Below are 19992 nucleotides of genomic sequence, written 5' to 3' on the forward strand. Positions count from 1 at the left end.
AAAATGACTTTGTTCATATTAAGGCTGCGACTTTTTTTTTTTACTATGAACATAAAATATATTGATTTCTTGTTGAATCCTATCTTTGGTAACTGTTTTCTAATATGTATATCAAAGGTTTGAATATTACACGCATAGATGAAAGTATTATTGAATCCATTGTTTTTATTACTTCCCTTTATAGCTCTGAACACATAATTTCATGAGTAATATTGAAGTAATGCTTTTCTAACCACATAATCATGCATTTGGACAGTATTTTATCTATTCTTATCATAAAACTAAAACCCTTATGGGACTTTAAAACCAGAGGTAAACAACACAAAGGAGCTATATAGGACAAGCGTAGACAGTCAGCTTTGGTCAGAAAAAATGTAACAACATAAAACTGTAACTATTCAAGTTGTATTTCAAATATTAGATCAATAATACAAATTGAGTCAATCTCTCCACTGACATATCCAATGCATAAATCTATACTTATATATACACAGAACTTACTCAAGATAAATGCATTCAAAGACCAATCTTCTTAATACAACTATAATGACATGTCTGTAAAGGATGTGTTTGTGTACATATGTATTTCAAATTTAAAGTCTATGTAACGCTATTGATTATAAACGCTACACTGTTATTTCCTTTTTTAAACAAATCATGGTATCCACAATTTGACAATTAAGAAAACAGAATTTCACCTTAATAAATGTTAACAAATCTTCCCAGACTCAGTCTGGTTTTCATACTGCAGTATTTTTTCAATATATATCAAGCATTACCGTGTGCTTTCTTACAAGGATTTTTACTAGAGAACGACACTAGCTCACTCTGAAACTCAAACTCGCTTCAACGTCAACTAAGTAAAAACCACTGGCTGTGAGATAGGAAGCTGTTCATTTTCCTGACTCATGGATATAAACAATATCACCGATTGTGAGTAAAGCTAGAAAGCAGATATGAAAGTTTCAGACACACTGAAAAAAAAAGGGTTATCTAGACATTGCCAATGAAAATGCTTCCAGAGAAATGGGATTTACTATGAAAAACCTCTATCTCCTATCAGAAGAACGTAATTCTTGGTTTTTAACCCTTATGCTGGACACGACTGATTCTGCCTTTGCGACCAGTACAGATCATGATCAGCCTGCATATCTGTGCAGTCTGATCAAGATCTGCACTGTTCGCCATTCAGTCAGTATCTCTTTGGTAAGAACCCCTTTTAACAGTTAATGGTGCCATTGAAAGATGGACAAGTTCATTATAGAAATTTAGCAGGGTAAGGGTTAATAATTTTCTTGACTTATTACAAGGTTAATGTCAACATTTTCATATAATACTCTTATCTTGATCCAACTTTTATCAACTATATTGTTACACCTTATAACAGAACGTCTGAAACCAACAACAGATTTTCACCTTTTTTTAAATTAAGTTTCACACTCTGTCAAAATAAGTTATCTTATAGCCTGCAGAGATATATCAGTAATTGCACCAACTTATATCAAATTGAAGCAGTCAAAATTTTTAGAATACGATTATATGTTAAGGAAATCCATCAAAATCTTCATCAGCGATTTCTTTAGCACTTTCCAATTCTTGCTGTTCTCTTTCCCTCCTTTCTTCAGCTGACTCAAGATCCTTGTTATACGACTTTGGTGGGAATCGCATTGCCTAAAAAATTTAAAACGTATCGTAAATCCATATAAACCTGTCATCTTATAGCAATTAGCTAATTCATTATTATGCACTGTCACAGAGTTGAAACTTTGTAAAAACAAAAGCGTGTGTGTATGACTTCCAAGAATATCTTAATGAGCATCTGTTAAAGTGAAATAAAACATGCCTAACCATCAATGGCAAAGGGAGTCCCAGCCTAAACTCAAGCAATACATGTGATTGCAGGCCGTTATCCTTACCTTTAGTTTGGATTAATTGAATTCCTGGATAACTTGAGCATTTTACCTATCCCCTTTTGACCCAAATACCCATTATTTGAAATATTTATTGTGTTAATCATTAAATGGAACATACTACACTTCAGACAGAATTCGGTTAGACCAGCGCTTTTTTCTTCAGAACTGTTTAAACAATCTTAAGTCACTGTCTTGAAGATGAACAGAAGTAGAAGGTCAAGTGCATTTTATCAGTTTTAAGCCGCAATTAGTTGTAACCTTTTTTAAAAAAGTAATAAATAATTTTAACAAAATGATATCTAACGGTTATCTTTACCTTAACAGAATTGTTATGGATATCGAGACAGAAAGCTATACGTTGATGGAAGGCCGCCATTGGTTCCCTGGTTTTATACACATCAACTGTCTCCCTTGACTGGACATAACCTTTCTCATGGTCAATTGTAGCCTCTATAACCCCATCTCGAATTGCCTGAAAGTTGATATATAATTATGATACTGACAAAAAATTGTTGTCTACATGACGGTGTCAAAAGTAAACAATCAAAAGTAATGATTTGCAATACATAACTAGAGCTATCACTAAAGGTGATGAATGTACCCCCCGCATGCACTGACAGTACATTGCAATTTGACACACACAAGACTGCATAATTATGTGGACTGTATGTATATAGACTGTATGTATACAGTATAGTAACAAAAAACAAAGTCCCATAACTATGCAGAATATTTATCTAAAAGAATGTAACATGCCCCATGCACAACTAGGGTTGGTACTGATCACTTGTGTGAAGTTTCATTAAATTGTGTGCAAGGGTTTGGTAGATTAGGCATGCACAAGATTGCATATGCAGACTGTATGTACATAGTATGTTAACAAGAAACAAAGTCCCATAACTCTGCAACTTTTGTCGCTGAAAGAACCTAACATGCCCCATGCACAACTACTGTTGTTACTGATCAGTTGTGTGAAGTTTCTTTAATTGTGTCAAGGGGATGAGGAGAGATGGTGCCAACAAGATTGTGTCTATGTCTATAGTATAGTAACAAAAAAACAAAGTCCCATAACTCTGGAAAAATTTTTTCTGAAAGAACCTAACATGCCCCATGCACAACTACTGTTGTTACTGATCAGTTGTGTGAAGTTTCATTAAATTGTGTCAAGGGGATGAGGAGAGATGCTGCGCACAAGATTGTGTCTATGTATATAGTATAGTAACAAAAAACAAAGTCCCATAACTCTGCAAATTTTTTTTCTAAAAGAACCTAACATGCCCCATGCACAACTACTGTTGGTACTGATCACTTGTGTGAAGTTTCATTAAATTGTGTCCAGGGAATGAGGAGAGATGGTGCGCACAAGATTGTGTCTATGTATATAGTATAGTAACAAAAAAACAAAGTCCCATAACTCTGCAAATTTTTTTTCTAAAAGAACCTAACACGCCCCATGCACAACTACTGTTGGTACTGATCACTTGTGTGAAGTTTCATTAAATTCTGTCAAGGGGATAAGGAGAGATGGTGCGCACAAGATTGCGTCTACGGACAGACGACCAGACGGACAGACAGACAGACAGACAGACAGACAGACAGACAACCTGAAACCAGTATACCCCCCCTTACAACTTTGTTGTCGGGGGGTACAAAAATCCCTTTTTGACAAGAAAGGCAACATGCTGGCTAAAAATTTGGTAACTAAATAAAAGCAGCCATAATTTGCAAGAAATCTCTTACTTCAAAGGCAAAGAAACATAAAAAAGAACTGCAGTTGTTACATGTCCTTCGTTCTCAACATTACTTCATCTCAAAATAATACATATGCTCTACTATTAAGAAAGTGTATACTACAACACATTCTTCAGTCATTTCTGGAAGCTCCATCTGTTAAACTGATAACTATGAGCCAAAGGCTATTATATATTTTTTGGGCATTCCCCTACCTAACCCAGGGCCCGCTCTGCCATTAGCCATTGTAGCTAATGGCTAATAAAATGCCACTTTGGCTACAAGTTTTTCAATTTGGCTACAATGGTCCATTTTGCAATTTTAAACATATTTTGTATGATTTCAATAGCTTTTTTTTTTTATTTGCGTACAGCCAATTATTGGCCAGAGCGGGCCCTGTAATAGGTCCTAACCCCAACCTCACCAGGAAATATCCAACAAAGATTTCTCCCATAAAATCTAAATTTATAAGTGAAATGATGGAAGAAAGATATTTTTTTCTGACTTAAATGTTTAAAATATACATGGTTTAACAGAAACCTTTTATTGACCAGGATTCCATTTCAGTTATCCTTTGAAAAGTACAAAGTTTATAATAACAATAGTAATCTCATGTTCCTAAAAAGCCAAGAAAACTCCTCTTTGAGAGAACTCAGGTCATGTCTTCACTAAAATGTGGAGTAAAAGCCCTGGGCAAACATGCCTTCTGGAAATAACATAATAAACTGGCAGCAAGATAATAATGCAAAATGTAATAAGAAATTCACCTTAGCAACTATATATTCAGCATCTTCAGGGCTGTCCAGAGTCAGTTTCTGTGCAATATCCATGAGGGAGATCCTCGAGTAGGACAGACTGATCATTCTCACACCAGTCTTGATCACATTGTGTCGTAATCGTATAATCAACGTGTATGTGTCCTCACTCTGAAACTTGGACCCGTACTGTGATAAAACCTCGTTGAAACGTGGGAGATTACCTGTTCTTACAGCTGAAACAACAAAATCAAGTCATTTGGCATGTACAACATACTGTTAAATCATACTTGGATAACCTGCTAGAAATACCATGTACAATATATTGTTGTTATTTAAATGCATTTAGCCTTATACTGTAACAGATACCTTATTACAATGATTAACATCCACTGAAACTAACATTTGATCTATTGGTATTTCAGATTATACAATAGCAATAGCAAAATAATATGTATTCCTCCACAAGTAAATACACTTGCCTCTAAAGCAATGAATGCAAGTATTTTCTGACATACTAAGTCTTTTTGGTTAAACAATAAAGCTGAGAAAAAACACATTCAACAAGAGCTGTCTCCATAGGATGACATATGCCCCCGATGGCACTTTGAATGAGTAGTTATGGCCGATGTTAGAGTTTAGGACCTTTGACTTACGGAGCTGGGTCTTGCGCGTGACACGTCGTCTTACTGTGTCACACATTCATGCGTAGTTATTTTAAAATCCATGCATGAATGACAAAGATATGGATTGGACACGCCCATCAATGCACTATCATGAAAAATTACCTTTAACGTCTAAGTGTGACCTTGACCTTTAAGCTACGGAACTGAGTATTGCGCGCGACACGTCATCTTACTGTGGTACACATTCACGCCAAGTAATTTGAAAATCCATCCATGGTTGACAAAGATATGGACCGGACATGCCCATCAATACACTATCCTTTAAAGTCTAAGTGTGACCTTGACCTTCGAGCTACGGACCTGGGTCTTGCGCGTGACACGTCGTCTTACTGTGGTACACATTCATGCCAAGTTATTTGAAAATCCATCCATCGATGACAAAGATATGGACCGGACACGCCCATCAATGCACTATCCTTTAATGTCTAAGTGTGACCTTGACCTTTGAGCTATGGACCTGGGTCTTGTGCGCGACACGTCGTCTTACTGTGGTACACATTCATGCAAAGTTATTTGAAAATCCATCCATCGATGACAAAGATATGGACTGGACACGAAAATTGCGGACAGACTGACAGACGGTTCAAAAACTATATGCCTCCCTTCGGGGGCATAAAAATGATTTTTTCCTCAGTGCAAGTTTGTATGAAATTTTTGGGATTTAACTCACAATGATACAATCATAATACATGGTTACTTTCCAGGTATTATTAATGGTTGAGGATGCTTCAAGATGCCTTTTCTGGGCATTATTTTAGGCACGGCCGGGCACGAGTTGAACCATTCATCTTCTATAAGCCAGCAGGATGACTTGCTATGAAAGCATTCTACATCCTTTTCTAGGGTTTCCAAGTGATCTAAAGTCACTGACATTAAGCACTTTGCCTGGCTACCTCCTAATATCAGTAAGATACTGTCACCAACACAAGACCAAACATGCCCTTTTGATAACTTTAATGCAGAAACTTGTACACTGTCAATTTGATAATATAAGATATCTTTTTTGGTTTTATGGGGGTTTTAACGTCACACCACCACAGTTATAGGTTATATGGCAACTTTCCACCTTTTGATGGGGTGCCCCTCTGTGCATAATTTCATCAAGAGCAGGCACCTGGGTAGATCATAAGCCAGCAGTATAACTTCCTTACTTGAAGAATTCAATGCCCCAAGTGAGGCTCAAACCCAAATCGTAGAGGGGCAAATAATTCAAAGTCAGCAACCTTAAACACTTGGCCACAGAGGCTCCAAGACATTTATCCTCCAGAAAGTACAAACCTTGAGTAAGTTGGAAGTATGGGGCAAGTGTTTTTCTCATTGATGGTATTCTGAAGGTGGATCTGTCTGGAATATCTCCTAACAGCAACTCCACTGTGATAGCTAACTTTTGAACCTGTAATATAACAATATAATACTGTAACTGTGAGTATACAATATATTTAGCTTTGTTTCCAGCAAAACTGCTATGACAAACAAGAGTGCCAAAATGGCCCCCAAGCTGCTCCACTGACATGGACTGTTTGACCTTAAAAAGTTGAATACTGTAAAATCGTTTAATTTCGTGGGCATGAAATTTCGTGGTTTTGGTCAAAACGGCAATTTCATGGGAATATGAATTCATGGATTTTAACTTTTGAACATAAAATGAATGGGAATTTTACTTCTTCGTTGGGATTAAATTTCGTGGATTGGCTCAACCACGGAATCCACGAAAATTAGTCCCCCACGAATATTAATGATTTCACAATAGGTCATGGCAAACTGAAAGTCATGGAAAGTAACAACTGTTTTTACTATCAAACTTGATGGAAAAGGGAAGTTTCATAAATCCATTAAAAATGTTATTTGTAAATAATTTGACCAACTGACCTGGATTTTATGCCAATGCTTTCATTAAGACAAAGGTAGAAGATGTGACCTCTAGCATGACAGTAAGTTTTCTGGGGTGTAAACAAATTTTTTTTACCATTCATTTTTGACAATAGATAATCCAGTTTTGAACTTGACCTGTATTTCATATGGACAATCATTCCGACCTGGTTTCATACAGATGACCCAGTTTCGTACTTGTCCAAGACTTCATTGAGACAACTATTCAAGTGTTCCCACTGGCATTTTAAAGTTGGGGGTGAAATCTGAGTTTTTCTTGCACTTTTGCACCCCTTCACTAAAAGATATATAACAGCTGTCTCCAAAACTGGGGGTGCAAAGTACTATTCTGGGTGTAAAAACGCCCCATTTGGGGGTTTCTGGGAACACTGTATTCTGACCAAGTTTAGTTAAAATTGCATCAAAACTGTGACCAATAGAGTGCTTAACAGTTAAAATATAAGCATACCAGTGCCAGACTATCACAACATATTGCCCTCAAAGTATATTAATTTTGACTGTTAAATACCCTATTATGAAGTGGACACACTCAAGTTTTGACATCTTGACTAATTCAAGGGTCATAAATCTGGCGGTACTTATCCAAAATGGCCATATAAGAGCACTGAATCATGTGAGTATAGTATGAATACTGAATTTCACATTCCTGTCATTATTTAAGGATTTGATGTTGTTTTTTGTGTTAATATGGGTGTAAAATATACTGGGATTTCTGGCTATTCCATATATTGCCTCGATGGTTCTTGGATGATTTACCTGGAAGTCTAAACGTGGTATACACCAGTACACATGTATGCAATCATCCTATGAATTTTTATCACTATAGGCCACAGCATTCCTTGAAATTGATTGGAAACCATCTTGTCTATCGACTTATAAACAAAATATTTAAATTTCCAATTACATGTACATTTTATACATTGTATACAAATTGGGAAAGGTGACCTAACAACATGGATAGAGATTCAGACAAGGAACATTTCTGTGAAATTATTTAAAAATTGCACCAGCAGTTTAATAGAAGCTGTTTTAAATTTTTTTTCTACTTTTAGCTCAGATAGACTGTGCTAATGGGCAGATCTGTCTGAACACTTGAACAACATCAATGCCAAGTTCCATATTAATTCCACAAAATAGGTTCAGAAGAGATTTTGTTGAAGGAAATATGAACAGACAACGAATACTGAGTGAGACACCACAACAGCTCGTGCTCATGGGAGCTAATGAAGTACATGTAGGCTTACTGTTTGTTTGAATCCGACTGCTGCATTCTGTGGTGCTTTTCTTAACGCCTGTAACAAGTGTTTGTGTGCCTCGGAATATTCCAACTGTGCTGCTTTTATTGTACCTGCAATAATCATTTAAAACGCGTGCACAAGCTCTTAATCTATGCATAAGTTTTTGCCAGATTTGACAAACTATTGATACTGTATTGTTTTCTACACCACGAGATGTAAAAGATAATCTCAACAAAAATAAAGGCTGCAATTTAATCCACATATAAATATAAAGTGTTACTACTTAAGAACAAAGTGATTGCCTAAGGCACTGACAGAAAAAATACATTAATTACTTTGTTTTTAGCAATGATTTAAACGATATTTGACAAAATTTTATAAATTTAATAACCATGAAAAAAGTATCAAAGATATACCTAAGTAATATAAATATCTTGCCCACTCATTGTTTGAGGCATGTTCTGGGAAAGTTGACTTTGTAACGAGCTTGTCGGCCTGTTCTATTAAGTTATGTTGAAGGTAATTTCTGAGAAGTAAATTAAGAAGTGTGGCTTGCCCATCATAGTCAGACCTCAAAACTGACGTCTGCAATCTCGTGTGAAAAAATCTGAAATACAAATTTGGTTGAATTTCAAATAATACAATGAATATCATGCACAAGGTATAAGGCTCATGCTTAATTTGGAAGAACAGCACTTGTAATCTAAAAACCTTTAAACAAATGGCACTTTTTCTATTAAACTGAACACTTCCCAAAAACTCAGTAAAACATTCTGTTTTTATGTTGTATCTTAAATATCTTCTTGTCTGAACTGTAAACTGTAACTTTACAAAAATTTCTGACATAAATCTGATATATGCCCCTTTCACAGAATTTTTTACCAAATTAGACAATTAAATCTGTAAAAGGATCCATTGGAAGCAAAGAATGCAACCAAGAAGAAAAATAGTAGACTCGGTTTGATTGAGTCTGTTCACAAGAGGTACACCTCTCACATCTCCCAGCACCGGCTTAAGCGGAACTCCATTACACATAAATTATGTTGAATTGACTCAATGATCCCAAAGGACCAGAAAATATTTAACTACACTAAAAAAAACAATTTTATAAATAGTGACGCTGCATTTAAGCTCTTCTTATCAGTTCTGATGGATGTGGTTTTAACAGAGACATTATTTTCAACTTAATTTCCCTTATAAATGGTGGCAAGTTCATTATAATACTGGTCAGTATTCCTACATTCCTCATCAGCATATGTACAAACTGATTTTTAACAATAAAACTTCTCCTCTTTTATGTGAAATTCTTTGCCCGAGTTAAACTTAAAGTCACACTACATTGGATCAGACTCATTGATAACTCAATATTGCACTTTCACAGGGAGTCTTTCCCAGTCTGGCATTCCAGCACAAAACAAAAACTAATACAAAAACTTTGATTTTAAAAGAGTAAGAGATAGATACTTGTGTTTTATTGTGTTTTAGCTTACCCTCTGACTTTTTCTAGCTGTTTAGTCAGTTCATAAGCTCTTGAATGGTAGAAATAACATCTTGCAGCAAGTATATCTAATGTACGTCTATTCTGATGTACCAATTTTTGCATCAGTTTTTCTGAACAGATCACAGCCTGTAATTAAAATACCATTAAGTCAGCAACACTGATGTAATTATGGTGCTTCGACTTCCCATGCATCAAAAGAAGAAGAAGAAATGACCATTTCAAGAGTATTCAGCTTTATGTGATTTTAAAATTAGTCAATTTTAGATGAATATGTCAGAGTAAAAGGTCTTTAAGGTAATATGCCCCACCTTACGAATTTCAAAGGACCCTTATGAAAGTTTGCCAAATCAAAATTGATGATATTTCTGATTGACTGGTATTTTTTCCATTTTTCTGTTATTCTCCATTTTGCTGCTGTAAATCTTCAAACATGACCACTACCGTCATTTTTTCAGCAGAGCGCAAAATGACGTACTTGACTGGTTTTTCGAGTATCTTTTTTATATACAACTAAAATACGGCAAAAAATCTTTATTTTAAAGTTCATATTGAAATTATATCTCCAATGATATATAATTTGTCATGTTTATTTCGACGTCACATCAGAGGCAAGCGATTTATGAACGCAAAACACGTAAAACTGACGTTGAGTTTCACCCGAAATTTGGCGTAAAAACGCCTATATCTAAAAAACTGTGAGATAGTTTTTTGAATAAATTTCAACAGAAGTACAAAATTTCAATTGCTATCGATTCCTTAAAAGAAAAACGGGGGTCACCGATTTAGATTTCGCTCTATTTATCGTTGCGCTTCCCCTACCCCAAGTAAAAATAACGACGTTTTTATACTTATTTCGTAAATTTCCATTAACTTAAATTCAGTTTCTGTTTCTGTTGGTTTATATTATGAAATAATATCAGTTTCTGCTGGTGGATATAATGAAATGATATCACAATAATGATAAAATGAAGACGTTATTTCATTATATTCTTCAAACAGATGAATGATTTCTAGAAAAAGTTCTATACATGACAAACAGACATGTTTTATTACAGACAAATTGTCTAAATGTCTGTGCAAAATTAGTGTATTAATAGTTCTCTCTGAATTGAAAGGATTTTACGTTGTTTTTTGAAGTACTTATCACCAGTTTTAACTATTTAGTTTATTCGCCGTGTTAATTTTTGAAATGCATGTATATAAAATTCAGTGGAACACCAGCACTACAATAATAAAATAAAAAGTTCGAACTCTATATAGTATTTTGAAGAGTGCGCAGTTAATGATTCCATCTTTACATAGAAAAAAACTTTACAGTAATGATAATAAAACGATATTAAACTTTTGATTAATGTTGAGTACTTTAACAAAATACTTGTTTTGTTTATATATCCCGATAAACAAATGTTACAAACAACACCGAGGAAGTTTGCGCCTGATATCAGAAGACGCAGGTTCGTACATGTGGTATATATCCCGACACAAATTATAAACGTCTGCTGGAAATTATGCAGTAAATTAAATAAAATACTCACAACACGTGAGCACGACTTTGTATATTAACGTATTTTACAATTTAATTTCATACTACAGTCATGTTTTACAAAGTCTCCATTTGAGCCGCGCCATGAGAAAACCGCTTTCAAAGTCTATTGCAATTAGAGAAACCGTTAGCGAACAGCATGGACCAGCGGATGCGAAGGCTGGTCTGGATCCATGCTGGCCGCAAACCCACTATGTTGGTTTTCTCATGGCGTCTTCTGCGTTTTCTTATAAATCATTTCATCTTGTCTACGTCACACGAACTGGACAACTGCTCTTCCGGCGAGGAAGTTCGAGCTTTTACCTGTTTCCTCTCCAGTTTATGCACACAAGTCACGTGCAGTGTTATTTTCTAGAACGGTTCCTTTTGTCACTATCATGCCTTCGACAGAATACCAAAGGAAGATAAAAATACACTGACATGGGAATATCCGGTACTGGCATGAATCATACCTGCGTGAACATGAATTTAAAACGAAGTCTTAGATGAAAACCAAAATATCTGGTAATAGAATCTCTTTAAGGTAGTAGAGGCGTAACAGAATATCTCCTTTTTGAAAAGTATACAATTCCTACAATAAACCCACTTTTACTGCAATTCTCAGTGGGCGTAGGTTCAAGCCCTACTGGGACCAAATTTTTTTCCCTTATTTTCGATTTTTTCTAGTAAATTTTTACTTCTTTCAAGACTTATGACTGGATTTATTGTGCAAAAATGGAAAAGAATTAATTTGATAAGCGATTTCTTGCTGTTCAAAGTGAATTTACTACTTAAACTGAAGGGGTAGAGTTACACATCTGTAAAAATATTGAGTAACACGTGGTAAATGTTCTCTATTTTGCTTTCACTCTTTAGATTACATATCGTGGAAGAAATTTAGGTAGGTTTTACGTATGCCACAAGGTTATTTTTGAGTGTAGTAAGCAAAACTCAAAATAGAAACATAAGATTCGACCTTATTTTTTCAACGTTGAAATTAAAATTCTGTATCATTAAATCCGTTTACTTGAGGAACCCTAGATAAAATGATATTCACATATTTTTTTTTGTGTGTTTTATAATTGTTTACCAATAGTTTGATGATTGTTATATTAAGATTAATGGTAAAATGAGCCATCACTTTGAAATTTGTCTCTACTTGAGCTAGAGGAGATACCATAAGTTATACAAAATTTAGAAAAAAACGGCACGGTAAAATTTGTTAATAAATTGCAAAACAGTGCGAAACACGGTCATCTTTAAGAATATACCAAGCAAATGCCATTTTGTAAACATTGCTATTACACCTCTACTACCTTAAGATTGACTACAAACATTTTGCTTAGACCTTTAACATTTGATGTGCTTGTTTGTAACATTATATTCACTTTTCTGCTAATGTTTTAGCATTTCGACAAATATTGTTAATTTTATCAAATTTAAACAAAGTTTGCTTAAGAATTGAAGCTGCAACTACAAATAAAAAAATCAGCGTATTCTAGGTGAATACAACTTTCGGCTAAAATGCACCTTACCGATACGTATTTCCTGTTTCAATAAAAAGGACTCTTTGTATTTCTTTGTCATGTAAAGGAGGGCAAATTCCTGAAATCATTCATTTATTTCAATAATTTCATTAAATCATATCTTCGTTTTATCATTACTGGAATTTAATAGCATTATATTCACAAACAGAAACAGAAACAAAATTTAAATAAACGAAAATTTACGAAATAAGTACAAAAACGTCGTTCTTTTTTACTGGGGGTAGGGGAAGCACCACGGTAAATAGAGCGAAATAAAAAACGGTGACCCCCATTTTTCTTTTACGGAATCGATAGCGATTGAAATTTTGCACACTTGCTCAAATTTATTCAAAAAACTATCTGGCAGTTTATGAAATATAGGCGTCTTCACGAAAAATTTCGGGGGAAGCTCGACGTCAGTTTTGCGTTTATAAGTCGTTTGCCTCTGATGTGACGTCGAAATAAACATGACAAATTATATATCATTGGAGAGATAATTTTAATATAAACTTGAAAATAAAGATTTTTTGCCGTATTTTAGTTGTATATAAAAACGATACTCGAAAAACCAGTCAAGTACGTCATTTTGTGCTCTGCTGAAAAAATGACGATAGTGGTCATGTTTGAAGATTTACAGCAGCAAAATGGAGAATAACAGTAAAAAGGAAAAAATACCAGTCAATCGGAAATATCGTCAATTTTGATTTGACAAAATTTCATAAGGTTCCGTTGAAATTCGTTAGGTGGCGCATATTACCTTAAAGCAGCCCCTTCATCTGCAAAGCTGCATTTGGGTCTTGTGGATTTTGCCAGGCCCGGATCCCACATGGAACTTGCTCATCAAAGCCAAATACAACATTACAGATCAAAGTACTGTTAGAATAACACTAATATATTTACCTTGTCATATTTTTTAAGGTCAATTAGATGTATCAGAACTAGTAGGTGGAGATAAACTTCAATCTCGGGTATAAGTGGACTATTTGCAAGTTTTCCCGATCGTGGTCTAAACTGAGGGCCTATACCATTGGACACCATTGGCTGAAACAAACATAAATTAATGTCAATTGAAAGTTACAATTATGTACAAAGGTATTACTAACAATAAATTAAAATTCACTAAACAGACAAAATTTATTAAAATTTACTTTAAGGCACACATGTATGTTTATCAGTTTTTTCTTGATATAAAAGAATATTATAGTCTCCTCCACATATAGCACAGAGGCCATAAAATGAAATCTTCATTAAGAAACCAATAAAAATGTGTTGAAAAAGGAGGGTAAACACCAAATTTGAATAAACAGCTTTTAACATAAGGCAGGTCCCAACAAGTCAGTCTCTTTGGTAACACTATATTAATAGTTAACAAATAATATTCTGAATCAGTAACAAACCTCATCAAGAAAAGCTAGCAGATCATCTCGGATTCCTGCTTGGGCCTGAGCCTGAATGTATCCCTGAAGAAGTCGCCGTAACACATTATTATTAAGTCTGTGACGTACTGAACTGATACCTCTGGCCACTCTAGACATGAATCGTGGCTCTTTTGTTGATACAGACTTTTCTATATACTTCACATAATCTCTCACATCTGAAATATAAAAAAAAACTTAAAGGCATTAGAGTGACAAGACTTGGTGCCATTACTTTCAGGGGCTAACTAAAGTCATGAGCTATTAAATGATTCCAAACAATTGATATACTGGTTCATCCACATTATAAACACAAACAAGAGTGCTTAACAGGGTAACAGAGTATTGCAGTTTACACAATTTTACCATTACTAGACCACATGGCTACTCTAGATATGGCCCCCCGTATACAACTGAATCATAAAAGGCAGCCCTTTTGCAGCCTTCCGACTGAGTTCCCACTTTGAGTGTACATGATCCTTAGTTTAGCCCCCAAGCTGCGTGACTGCATTTGTTTGGTGCTCAACATTATCATAAAAGGGAAAATGGCTTCTATTCTCATACCACTGTCGCATGCTCATCCATGGAATGAGGCATCAAGCTTGATTAATGTAAGTTAACTTACAGAAACTGTTTTACAATTAACCTAAAAAAACTGGTATCATTTAGAATCTGAGGAGAATAGGTCCGGAACTATGCTAAATATAAAACAAGAGCTGTCCATAAGACAGCCAAGCTCGACTATTCGAAATATTGTCCCAGAAGCAGGAAAATATTACCCAAAAAAGGTTAAATATCAAAAGAGTTTTAAGTTCAAAAGGGGAAATAACTTGACCAAAATGCATATCAGTTATGGGACTTGCTGCTCTTAACTAGTTTTATAACCTTGAAGGCACATTTGAAGTTTCAATTCAATATCTGCATTAGTTTTGGAGACAGAAACTTGCATGTAAAACTTTAACCAGAATTTTCAAAGTCCAAAAGGGGGCATTATTTGCCCAAAATACATGCCAGAGTTATGGGACTTGATCAAGTGAGGTTAGTAATTGATCTAGAAAAAGAAAAAATAAGTTTCAAATCTATATGCCTTTTAGAAATCGCTGTATGTACTTGCACGCAAAACTTTAACCAGAATTTGCTAAGTCCAAAAGGGGGCATAATTTGGCCAAAATGAAGGTCAGAGTTATGGGACTTGCTGCTATCAACTAGTTTTATTACTCCGAAGACACATGTGAAGTTTCAAATCAATATCTGCATTAGTTTTGGAGATAATAACTTGCATGTAAAACTTTAACCAAAATTTTCTTAGTCTAAATGGGGGCATAATTTGCTCGAAAAACATGTCAGAGTTATGGGACTTAACCAGTGAGGTTGGTAATTGATCTAGAAAAAGAAAAATAAGTTTCAATCTATATGCCTTTTAGAATAGCTGTATGTACTTGCACGCAAAACTTTAACCAGAATTTTCTAAGTTTTAAAGGGGGCATAATTTGGCCAAAATGAAGGTCAGAGTTATGGGACTTGCTGCTATCAACTAGTTTTATAACCCCGAAGACACATGTGAAGTTTCAAATCAATATCTACATTAGTTTTAGAGATAGTCACTTGCATGTAAAACTTTAACCAAAATTTTCTAAGTCTAAAAGGGGGCATAATTTGCTCAAAATACATGTCAGAGTTATGGGTCTTGACCCAGTGAGGTTGGTAATTGATCTAGAAAAAGAAAAAATAAGTTTCAAATCTATATGCCTTTTAGAAATAGCTGTATGTACTTGCACGCAAAACTTTAACCAGAATTTTCTAGGTCCAAAAGGGGGCATAATTTGGCCAAAATGAAAGTCAGAGTTATGGGACTTGCTGCTATCAACTAGTTTTATAACCCCGAAGACACATGTGAAGTTTCAAATCAATATCTGCATTAGTTTTGGAGATAGTAACTTGCATGTAAAACTTTAACTAAAATTTTCTAAGTCCAAAAGGGGGCATAATTTGCTTAAAATACATGTCAGAGTTATGGGACTTGACCCAGAGAGGTTGGTAATTGACCTAGAAAAAGAAAAAACAAGTTTCAAAGCTATATGCCTTTAATTGATGGCTGTATGTACTTGCATGCAAAAACTTAACCAAGGTGTGACGCCGACGCCAGGGTGAGTAGAATAGCTAGACTATTCTTTGAATAGTCGAGCTAACAAGAGCTCGTCGAACACGAAATGCCCCCCTTGATGCATTCAGTAATTGCACAAGGAACAGAAATTATTTGCTCACTGTAAACAAAAGTTCTACTGTTCTGGTTCAATGTGACATTGACCTTTGACCTATTGACCTCAAAATTAACAGGGGTCATCTGCTGGTCATGATCAACCTCCCTATTAAGTTTAGTGATCCTAGGCCCAAGTGTTCTCAAGGTATCGTCCGGAAAGGGTTTAACTGTTCTGGGTCAATGTGACCTTGACCTTTAGCCTACAGACCTCAAAATCAATAGGGGTCATCTGCTTGTCATGATGAACCTCTCTATCACCTTTCATGACCCTTGGCCCAAGCGTTCTCAAGTTATTATCCAGAAACCGTTTAACTGTTCCTGGCCAATCTGACCTTGAACTTTGACCAAATGACCTCAAAATCAATAGTGGTCATCTGCTGGTCATGATCAATCTCCCTATCAATTTTCCTGATCCTAGGCCCAAGCGTTCTTGAGTTATCACCCGGAAACCGTTTTACTGTTCCTGGACACTGTGACCTTTGACTTACTGATCTCAAAATCTATAGTGGTCATCTGCTGGTCATGACCAACCTCCCTATCAAATTTCACGATCCTAGGCCTAAGCAATCTTGAGTTATCATCCGGAAACCGTTTAACTGTTCCGGGTCACTGTGACCTTGAACTTTGACCTAATGATCTCAAAATCATTAGGGGTCATCTGCTGGTCATGACCAACCTCACTATCAACTTTCATGATCCTAGGCCCAAGCGTTCTTGAGTTATCATCCGGAAACCGTTTAACTTTTCAGGGTCACTGTCACCTTGACCTTTGACATACAGATCTCAAATTCAATAGGGGTCATCTGCAGGTGATGTCCAACTTTCCTATCAAATTTCATGATCCTACTGGACCTAGGCCCAAGCGTTCTTGAGTTATCACCCAGAAACGGATTGGTCTACACACAGACCGACCGACCGACAGACATCTGCAAAACAATATACCCCTCCTTCTTCGAAAGGGGGCATAATAAATCTGTTGTTCCGCAGATAAAAGCTGTCTGAGATAAAACAAAAATACTGTAATTGTTTTTTTTAAAAATAAGGAAACATTGAAATTTTGACTACTGGAACAAAAAAATATATGCAAACAGAAAAAAGGGAAGAATCAGACATGTAATGGTGACTGTTTTACAAAACACCTCAACAACGTCTTTCAAAGTATTTGCATAAATTTCTTTAAGCTAATTACAAACAAATTCTGTGAAAAAAAACAACATGAAGAACTTAAATATGTATAAATGTTTAATTTTCAAGACTTTATGAAGCATGCTTAATTTTGCCAACATTTTTGACACTTTAGAATTAGATAGGCATCTTCTTTAAAAAAAAAAGCAGCTATTACATGTATTATAAGTAAAATAAAAAATAACCTTTTTTTTACACAAGATCAATTTCATTTGGTTACTTGGTTGACAATTTGCAAAGTATTCTAGATCCACATGCTCCTTAAATTGACAAACTAACTGCGTGTATATTAACAATCAATGACAAAATATGAAAGACAATGCTGTTTTATATCTGCCTTTCCTTTGAAAAACTTTATTTAGATAACTATTTATAAATTAATGACATATATTTACATCCATGGGTACATTTTAACTTGTATTAGTTGTAATGGAAACAACGAGTATATTTTGGCTTTTCAAAGTGGGTAAACTTTGGCTTGGGTAAGTTTAGTCCTGCACCCTTTTAATTCAGGGCTTTTCACCAGAACATCGATGACTGAGAAGAGGTCTTGGCCTTTCAAATTTCAGACAGGATTATTTTTCATTTAAGAAAACAGGGAGATTACTGAAATATAAATTTGCATGACAGTTTTTTTTTAAAAAGTTGAAGACCAATTCTCTAAGATCCTGACATCTTTGTAAACTTTAAATAGATATAAACACATCTCAATTCTCTAAGATCCTGACATCTTTGTAAGCTTTAAATAGATATAAACACATCTGAGCACGAAACTATTGCATGCTGTTCTTTATTTATATACAGTTATAAATAACAGTTTGGCGCTCAGCCCACAATCTATGAAAACTAACAGGTAATCTGAACTGTATCTAGTTCACATTTGGTCTGCAATGCATGTGCTGTAAACTACCCATATCCTCCTTTCTGTGCGGAGGCAGGAGGCGGCAGCGTGATTTTCTTTTAAAGAATCCATGGGCTCTGCAGCCTTTGAAATTTTATGTAAAGTTATAGAAATTTGCAGGTGCTGACGCTCATCTGATTTTTTTTGTATAATAGAAAAATTGTCCTACCCATGATTTTCTAAGTCCAAAAAGGGCCATAATTCTTGCAAAAAGCAGGATGGAGTTATGTTTCTTGATATACAGTGTCAGCTTATAATGGTGAACAACTGTTGCAAGTTTCAAAGCAATAGCTTGAATAGTTTAGGAGAAAAGCTGACCTTAAACATAAAACTTAACCAATAAATCTGATATTTTCTAAATCCAAAAGGGGCCATAATTCTTGCAAAAAGCAGGACAGAGTTATGTTTCTTGCTGTACATGGTCAGCTTATGATGGTGAACAAGTGTTGCAAGTTTAAAAGCAACAGCTTCGATAGTTTATGAGAAAAGCTGACCTTACTTGACGTCAGCAAATGGCTTCGGCCTGAAAATCTCAGAAAATGTCTGATTACTCAAGTGTATCAGATTTGAACACTGTCAAGTGTAGTAGGTGTGTTTTAGTGTTAATTCTTCACCACACTCACTAAATTCCAATCACCGTGTGTTCCATTAGGCCTAAAAAAAAAATTCTTTGTTTCCGGTAACATGCTCAAAAAAATTAGGGTAGGTAGGTCAGAAAATTTTTTTTTCTTGGAATTTTTTTTTATTAAAGGAGACTCTTCGGAAATTATTTTTTTGTCAAAAAATTGAATACAAATAGGGGGGTTATGCCTTTAGAGCATCAGGAAGTTGATTTCTAACATCACTGACCATGTTTTAAGCATAAAAAGTGCAGTTTGGCAACTTTTTGTCAAAAAGTTGAAAAAATTATTCTCCAAGGCCATAAAAACATTTAGGGTCGGGCCAAATATTTAGGGTAGGTCGGGATACCAGAAACAAACAATTTTTTTTTTTTACGCCTTAGTATTTACAGGAGACTCTGGGTTTTTGACGTTTCATTCCTGGTGTTTATTTTATATATATAGGGGGTATGTTTTGTAAAGATAGACTTCTAGAGTGGTGGAACCTATGCTCGCGGTATTTTGTACATATATAATCTTTTTAAGAAGCAAGAAAAACAGGGTTCGAATTTAGCCAGATTTTCTACTTGCATTTTTTCGCAAGTGGTATTTTTTTTAACTTGCTAAATGAAAAAACAACTTGCATTTTCCGCGACTTGTCACTTTAAGAACATTAACACAAACATCCATGTGATGAGTCCAGCCAATTGTATTTGCGCTATATAAATAGTAACTTATTAAAGATTACCAAAAAACCCACCGGATACGGTAAACGTCATCAAAATTGGCGCAGGTACTTGTCAGCAGTTGAAAAGACATGCGCACGGGACATGTATCGAGTATAAACTTCTGTTTAAGACGAAAGATGAA

The 19992-nt window shown here is 35.1% G+C and overlaps 1 protein-coding gene across 1 annotated transcript in view; it reads right to left on the reverse strand.

The window, feature by feature from the left end:
- Positions 1-386: 386 nt before the first annotated feature.
- LOC123559959 (26S proteasome non-ATPase regulatory subunit 3-like) overlaps positions 387-19992 on the reverse strand; it is a 145935-nt gene continuing 126329 nt past the window's right edge. The window contains exons 3-11 of the mRNA XM_045352138.2: positions 14160-14356; positions 13663-13803; positions 9704-9840; positions 8630-8820; positions 8220-8323; positions 6364-6478; positions 4412-4635; positions 2230-2385; positions 387-1671 (exon numbers count right to left, since the gene is read on the reverse strand). Coding sequence (XP_045208073.1) covers positions 1543-1671; positions 2230-2385; positions 4412-4635; positions 6364-6478; positions 8220-8323; positions 8630-8820; positions 9704-9840; positions 13663-13803; positions 14160-14356 — 1394 coding nt within the window. The 3' untranslated portion in view covers positions 387-1542. The remainder of the gene's footprint in view (positions 1672-2229; positions 2386-4411; positions 4636-6363; positions 6479-8219; positions 8324-8629; positions 8821-9703; positions 9841-13662; positions 13804-14159; positions 14357-19992) is intronic.

The sequence above is a fragment of the Mercenaria mercenaria genome, chromosome 10, assembly GCF_021730395.1.
Source record: "Mercenaria mercenaria strain notata chromosome 10, MADL_Memer_1, whole genome shotgun sequence".
NCBI classification, from domain to species: domain Eukaryota; kingdom Metazoa; phylum Mollusca; class Bivalvia; order Venerida; family Veneridae; genus Mercenaria; species Mercenaria mercenaria.